Below are 8,141 nucleotides of genomic sequence, written 5' to 3' on the forward strand. Positions count from 1 at the left end.
GGTGAATGTCCATTACCATAGAATTCTATATGTATTCAGACACATATCACTTAGAATGTAGACACATTTGTATAATTTAAATGTTTGAAAATATTAGATTATTTTGACAAACCAAAAATTTTAAACTAAATATGAACAGTGAGGAGCCAAAAAGCGAGAAAACTCAAAACCCTTTCACACAAAGTATTGTAGTGGAAATCCTCAACATTACTGGCCAATTCAGACAGAGTGCGGCCCACTATGTGTTGTATTATTGCATGACAGTATGGTGCTCCGTTTACTAGGCCTAATTAAAAATTACATGGGAAAAAAAACTGTTGTACAATATTAAATATTTTGTTCACAAAAAAAGCTATTAATTGACATGATTTACAAAATCATGAGTGCCATGATTTACAAAATGATTTACAAAACTGTTGCACATCTGTCTATCAGTTCCAGAGGTATATATATATAATATATAATATATACATACATACATACATACATACATACATACATACATACATACATACATACATACATACATACATACATACATACATACGAAACCATGTTGAAGAAATGACTGGGAAGTGACGTCAGCGCGCACGGTGCCGTACGTCAGTCTGTGTTGATGTTTTGTGAGTGGTGGTGAGGTGGAAACGATCAGACGAGTCCCTTTTTTGCTTTAGAAGCCGTGTCCAAACTGCTGAGCTGTCTGCTCTGCTGCTTACTGTGGTTTCGGAGAGAGGCATTTCTGTGTGATCGGGATCTCAGTGGCCTGATTTGAAGACAAAAACATCGAAATATTCGATCTGAACAGGGTGACTGTCGTTTGATTCTGTAGCATTAGCCGTTAGCTACCAGTGAAGCTAACACCAACTGCTAACGCCAGCGATGTTTTTGATGGAAGAGTTTTTGACACCACTCGGCTCTCCGTGTACAGGACAATGATGGTAAATTATTTGTCGTTAAATCTGTGAATTTGTTTTTTACCATAAGGAAAATTAGTGTATATATGCACAAAAGGGAAAAAATAAGCGGACTGGAAGCTAAAGAGCTTAAAGGAACACTGCATCAATAGGACATTAGTCAACACTCTAGCTTACGATCTCTGTCTTTTCTACCCAAAGTGGACTGACTTAAGCACTGGAATCACCGCCCTGGCCCACGGTAACCGGACACTGTCTGTAGGCCGTTCTGTCTACTCCCAGTAAGCGTCAAAACTGTCAAACGGAGCTTATTTTAAGCGCATTTAAAGTGAATACCGGCGTCTGCAGTCGCAGGGAACATCTGGCCTCCACCAAGCCTGCTGTGGTTCACGGAAAAAGTGCAACAAAACCTGCCATTCTTTCTTGTACTGCTTTTTTACGCAGAAGGTGGAGTGGATTATACAACGAGGAATATTCCCGGAGAAAGGTAACTTTGACAGCAAAGAGTAGATCGAGCAACTTAAGTAATCTTCACATTGATTAGCCAGCACAGGTGCACTCTCTACACTTGGTATTGGTTTATTACAGCTGCATATTTGTTATTCCTGTATACGTTTAAAGCCTTTTATTAAAGGTACAGTATGTAATTTTTAAGTAGAATAGTCTCTGCCATCTGCTTGTCTGTATGGGCGCTTTATTTCGTTGCCTAGAATATTCTACAGTATTGCAATAAATCCATCTGTAATTAGACTGGCCGCCGTTGCCGTGTTGAAATATCCCATACCATCACTACATGCTACCTACGTTACTTGTGTTTGATAGTGTACCACCTTTGCAGTGCCCTGACAGAAGAAGTCTAATATAGATCCTTGAAAAATAGACTTGAAAACTTTCCTCAGTAGCATTGAGACACAAAGGCATAGTTTTGTAAATACAGAAGTGTCCACCAGTGAAGTTTCTCCACATAGCTTAACATGTTGTCAGAGACATTTACCTGCAGCTCCCTGTTCATTGTGTTATCTGTCAGTAGTGATTTTTGCACAACACATCAAAATACCCATAAGAGATGCAATAAGTGTGGAAAGGAGCCTATTAGATAATTTTATATATATTTTTTTTTATATTATCATAAAATATCACTATCTAGTTGCAGAATTAAATTTTCTTCCACCTGATTTTGTAATAGGCTTTGAATACAGTCCAAATTAATATTTTTTTAAACATTTTTTGTGTATAGGTATATACTAGGAAATCATACAGCAGTCCCTTTCACCTAAAGTAGTCTAAAAGGTTATTATTGTCATCATTTTCTAAGCATTAGTTGAAAATGTATTATTCTCAACTTCCCTAAAACTGAGCAAGTGTAACTCCAGTTTAACCCTCTGCTCCCTCCTCCCACAGCTTGTTCAGCTCCTGTTGAACCATGACCATTCTTCCCAAGAAAAAACCCAGTTCTGGAGGTCCAGATGAAGACAGCCGTGGCAGTTCGACTGCACGGCCACGAGCCTCTCCCCCTCCCTGGTCATATGCCCCACCTCCCCCCACACCCAGCACCTCTCCTCCACCTTCAGCCCCTCCTTCTGTGGGTCCCTCAGAGCCTGGAGCCTCCCGGGCTGAGCTGGGGAGCTGTGGGGGAGGGCTGGGGGGCTGCTGCTCTGGTCCTGGGCTCAGCAAACGCAGAAGACAGGCTGGAGGCTGCTCAGTAGCCGTGGGCTCTCTTACTGGAGGGGGGCAGCCGGGGGTCACCGGCCCTGGGGCCAGTCAGGACCAGGAGGAAGGAGCTGGAAACAACAGTGAGGATGAGTATGAGAACGCTGCACGACTACAGGCTGTGGACCCTGCCACTGTGGAACAGGTGAGGGGACATTGTATTTTGAGCTAATGAAGGTACCGGGTACTGAAACTCAGTACCATAACATTCATCATCATTTTGGATCAACACAGTATTCTCTCTTATGCAATACTGTGGTCAAAATCCATTATCATGCTATTCTGTATGCTTTCAGACACATTTAACTTGATAGGATTTTAAAAAAAAATTGTATTTACTTACCATCTCCATTTCAAACTATGATGGCATGTATATCAGCAATATGATATTGTCCTTGGAAAAGTGTGCAGGGGATTCTGTCCCATCAACTTATACCTCGATACAGCTCCTTTTTCTGCATGTAGTTCTATTGTGTATAATTTGTGTGATATGTCTGTGTGGGGTCTGAAACTTTACAATTTGTGAGTAAAATTCAGTTCATTTTTTTGTTTGTTTTCAGCAGGAGCACTGGTTTGAGAAAACTCTAACAGAGAAAAAGGGCTTTGTCATAAAGAAAATGAAGGAAGATGGAGCCTGTCTCTTCAGGGCTGTCGGTAAGTTCAAGAACCGGATGCTGCCCATGGGCCGCAAACTCCAGGTCTGATCTAAAAGTCCGTGTGTCTTACAGCGGACCAGGTGTATGGAGACCAGGACATGCATGAAGTGGTCAGGAAACACTGTATGGATTATTTGGTGAGTTCCTCCTCTTTACAACCAATGCTTATGATTGTTCTCAGTATCTCTCTGTCCAGGTTTACTCTTGGGGTACAAGTCATCATATAATTACTTACATTTTGCCCTAATTGTTTCAATTAAATATATTTTTAATGTTTTTTCCCTTTCAGATGAAGAATGCAGACTACTTTTCGAGCTATGTAACAGAGGACTTCACCACTTACATCAACCGCAAGCGCAAGAACAACTGCCATGGCAACCATATCGAGATGCAGGCCATGGCGGAGATGTATAACCGTCCCGTGGAGGTTTACCAGTATGGTACAGAGCCCATCAACACCTTTCACTCCATTCACCAGAACCATGATGAGCCCATCCGCGTCAGCTACCACCGAAATATTCACTATAACTCAGTGGTCAACCCCAACAAGGCCACCATTGGAGTGGGGCTTGGGCTGCCTGCCTTCAAACCAGGGGTAAGTATCAGGCAGGTACCCAGACAGGTCTTCATTTAATCTGAGTTTAAACCTGTTTTTTCAAATGTTCCAATATTTTCCAGAATCAGTAAATTAGTTGTAGCTAATTTCTCTGCTTTCTGCTGTCTGCTCCAGTATGCTGACCAATCACTGATGAAGTCTGCCATAAAGACCTCAGAAGAGTCATGGATTGAGCAGCAGATGTTGGAGGATAAGAAGCGGGCCACCGACTGGGAGGCCACTAATGAAGCCATTGAGGAACAGGTGGCACGAGAATCTTACTTGCAATGGCTCCAGGACCAGGAAAAGACCAGACAGGTACCAGACCTGCACATAGCGTAGTTCTGTTTTGCACATTTACTTGTGCTAGACCTGCATTATCTACATTGCTAGTTTTGGGGAAAGATAAAGTATTTATTTTTGTATGTTCAAAGCCTCGTAAAGCCAGCGCCACCTGCAGCTCGGCAACAGCAGCTGCATCAAGTGGATTAGATGACTGGAGTGCCCGGTCGCCGCGACAACGGGAAACGGACACATCTCACTCCGACCTCACCACTGCTACGGCAACCATTAACAAACCTCCATCTCCAGGAGGAGCTGCACTCATTCTCAGCAAACCTCCGTCCCCCTGTGCTCCAGGTGAGGGTTTTTACAGGTTTACATACTGTGGCAGTAAAATCCCTGTGGTTTGGGATTTTACAATGGAGCTCAACAGTCCCACACACTTCGATTAGCCCTGAGCAAGCTTTGAAACTTTGTAAAAAAAAAAAAATTCGGAATGTCTGTGAGAAAAATGAATGGGAAATTTACTTAAGGAACCAGGGGGTGGGCGGTCACTGCTGAGCTCCATTAACTGCAATAAAAGGAACTTTGTGGGCAGCAGCGTGGTAGCTAGTTCACTGTGTCTCAAAGCTAATGCTTACCATAAAATAACTGAATTTTCAAAAATATTACTCAGTTTTATGTTGATTACTTTGGTTTGTGGCATTATCTTAATATTTATTATGCCTCAAAATTATCAGTAGTGTTAGCATTGAGAAGATCTGTCTTTATAAACGCAGAAGTGTCCTCCAGGGGTGTATTCGCCTCATTTGTAATGTCTTTAACATTGTCAATGATATTCCCACCCACAGTTCGCTGCCCACTGTTTTATTTTTAAGTATTTATTCATTTTAGCATGACTTGTCTCAAAACCCATTGAGACAAGTCATAGATTTGAACAGGAAGTAGTTATACTTACAGTGATCTAGTTGTTCACTGTTGTGCGCAGAGCCAGTTGCTTATCAATAAAATAGGCTATAGTCAATGTCATTTAAGTGAATGAAAGTGGTTTTATAATGTCTTTTCATAATAAATAATAATTGTAACTGCATTGTTTATATTTGTGTCTTCTAGGTCCCAGTAATCCCAGTCGTCACCATCTGGAATACAGAGCTATAATGCAGGAGATGTCCCCCACTGCTTTTGGTGAGACATGTATTTATGTTTTAATTTTTTTTAAGACTTTAATCAAGTGTTAATCATATCAACATGATTGGAGAAGTTATTTCCTTCATTCATTGTCCTTTTCTAATTCTGTTTAATTTATTGTAGTGTTTTGGCATATTTTTTGCTTATGCTGTTTGCAGATATTTCCCATAGTACCCTCTGTAATAGTTCCACAAGAGCCTCATTGTATTATTAGTATTTTGTATTTGTAGTAAAGGGACAAATACATATAAATAAACATTTTGCTTCTCAATATGCAAGATATGGCTAATTTCAGTCCCCTGATAGGTTAATGTTAGCTACATGGCAAACAACAATTGTATATAATCACAAAGCACTGCCAAATACACAAAATATAATGCATGGAACCGGTTCTATTTGGAACCATGTGGATTCCTCGTACACACTTTGGGTTAATCAGCCTCCATGTGAGTTCATGTGGCTGTATCCCTCTATCTGAGGCATTTATGCACATGCTGAGGGTGAGACAAAACTGGCAATGAGCTCACTCAGAGCACAGATGAGGGCCAACAAGAGCATGTATCCTTTATGAAAACTATAAAATTTTATTGTTTTTTAATAGATGCCAGTTACATTTTGGCCTTCCAGCAGCCAATTTTCAAGTCTTTCTGTCCTTAGGTCTGACAGATTGGGAAGATGACGAGATCCTGGCTTCTGTCCTGGCGGTGTCCCAGCAGGAGTATTTAGACAGCATCAAACAGCGGCAGAGCAGCTCCAGCAGCGTGCACAGAGAGAGAGAGCCTTCACCAGACAGCAGCTGATACAGACAACCTTCCTCTACTCCACTACCTTCACCCCTCTCTCCACTGTCCCTCCTATTACCAACTTCACAAACAGGATCGAAATAAATCATCAAATGTACCCTTTAGTTCCTCATTCTACAACTCTCTCTCAAATATGAGCTGAGAATTATGGGCATGTTATAATATGAACCCGGGTTTCTTTTAAGAACAAAACTCAGTTATACTGGTGTTGCTACTTAAGGCTCCTCTATCATGCTTTTTTGACATTTTTTAGCTTTAAGCCATTTTATAATGTTGTTTACTCCTCAAAGTCCTTTATGAGGTATTTTTTGTTTGATTCTGACAATATATAATGACCCAGAGGCATGGGATTAAACACACACACACAGAACACTTCATACACTTAAAATGTAAGCTAAAGTGGTCAGAATATAGCATAATAGGGGATCTTTAAGTCAAAAAATTGCAGCAGGTAACATCCCAATTTTGTGAGCTCTTACTTGCCCAATCCAAACAGTTGGCAACAAACCCTTGGACTTGACATTCAAATTTGCACAATATTCTACTTTATGGGAAAAGTGCTAATGGGTAGTTTATGCTATTGCTAATGGCATTTTCCTTGCAAGCTCAAAATCACCTCAAAGTCTTACTTTGGTCTCTTAATCTATTTTGCCGTTAGTTTTGCTTTTTCCATCCATTTGTTTTTCAAAAAAACATGTATAAAACTGTGAAAAAATTTGAATCGGAACTGAATAATGAAATTGACCCTTCCTTCCCCCTAAAAAGGCTAACTTAGCATGTTAATATTAAAATCTCTTTTGTAAAGCTAGTTCTTTGCTATCAACGACAGTTGTTTAATGGGTGCAGTTCACTTAAGGAGCGCTTTGCAAGAGGAAAAAAAAATCCATAATATAGATTGATCTGTAAAATTTACAGATTTTTTTTTCTAGTTTTAAAATGACTGTAGTGTAAAAGTTCTATAACTCAAATAGCTGTATTTGTTCGATCTACAGACACTTGAAATGAAATTTAAATGCCAAATTATGTTCTAATTTTTATAAAAAAATTAATGTGAATAAACATTTCCAAAATTAAAGCTTACTTTCTTATGCACAACTGTCTTGATAAGCGCTTTTTAAAAACTGCACCTCTAGAAAATTGTCATAGCACGTAATTGAACCATTTCAAAAGTTTGTTTTTCTTGGCCTGAAAACCACATTTTAGCCTGACCACCCCTCTCCTCGCCCACCGCCACCCCCAACCCCGCCTCTCTCTTTGTCATCCTGCACCATCAGACTTATTTAGCTGCATGTGTAATGACCACCACCAATTAATATCATCTTAGAAAAAAGTCAATAATAAAAAAAGGAGAGAAAAAGAAAATTGTGAACCTTTCTCCTGTTGATTGAATAATGTTGTATTAATAATTATATAAGTTTGTTTTATTTTATTTTCCTGTTTGGGATGAAAATACTTTTTTTCTTGGAATAAAAGAAAACATTTCTGAACAAATAGATTCTTTTTTTTTATTTTTGGAAGCAATAGAAGTAGTGACATAGTGGATATAGGCCTTTCAAGGGGTAGAATTTAGAGAAAAAAATTCCACTGTTGCCATAGCAATTAACAACTCAAAATATTTCTTTTGAATGGTCAGGAGTTCTCAAAATGGCGCCCATAAACAGAAAACTGAAACCCAAGAATTGTAAATTATTATAGGGTATTGTCATGGATGTACAGTAACATATTATTATACTTACATTATAGTAGTAAAGTGATGTTTTTAGTAGCAACAATGGTACTAGTCTGCTGAGATTATGATATGAAGGACGAGACTTTCTGATGTCGTGAAAGAGGTCACCACTTCAGCTATCCTTAAGGTGGCGCTAAACACTGCGTCTTTTTCAGGTGAGGCCTTGGTTTTTAACCAATCAAATCCTTCCTGATCAACCTGAGCACAACCTGAACAAGGAAGCGTTTGTTGACACCAGAGAGAGTTTGTTTGTGACAGGATTAC

At 39.6% G+C, this 8,141-nt stretch overlaps 1 protein-coding gene across 3 annotated transcripts; it reads left to right on the plus strand.

Annotated features, from left to right (window-relative positions):
* The first annotated feature begins 579 nt into the window (after positions 1–579).
* Positions 580–7,639, plus strand: otud5a (OTU deubiquitinase 5a). 3 transcript variants are annotated; one of them, XM_055223029.1, is made up of 10 exons: positions 592–938; positions 1,116–1,401; positions 2,316–2,769; positions 3,185–3,278; positions 3,353–3,417; positions 3,570–3,875; positions 4,011–4,193; positions 4,310–4,514; positions 5,271–5,342; positions 6,003–7,639. In XM_055223029.1, the coding sequence occupies exons 3-10, from the start codon at positions 2,338–2,340 to the stop codon at positions 6,143–6,145; spliced, it is 1,500 nt and encodes a 499-aa protein (XP_055079004.1). In that variant the 5' UTR covers positions 592–938; positions 1,116–1,401; positions 2,316–2,337; the 3' UTR covers positions 6,146–7,639. The 3 variants fall into 3 exon arrangements, with proteins under 3 accessions (XP_033826036.1, XP_055079004.1, XP_055079006.1); XM_055223031.1 differs by having other exon boundaries at positions 594–938; positions 3,188–3,278; XM_033970145.2 differs by having other exon boundaries at positions 580–1,401.
* The last annotated feature ends 502 nt before the right edge of the window (positions 7,640–8,141 follow it).

Source organism: Periophthalmus magnuspinnatus, chromosome 7 (genome assembly GCF_009829125.3).
Source record: "Periophthalmus magnuspinnatus isolate fPerMag1 chromosome 7, fPerMag1.2.pri, whole genome shotgun sequence".
Taxonomy (NCBI): Eukaryota; Metazoa; Chordata; class Actinopteri; order Gobiiformes; family Gobiidae; genus Periophthalmus; species Periophthalmus magnuspinnatus.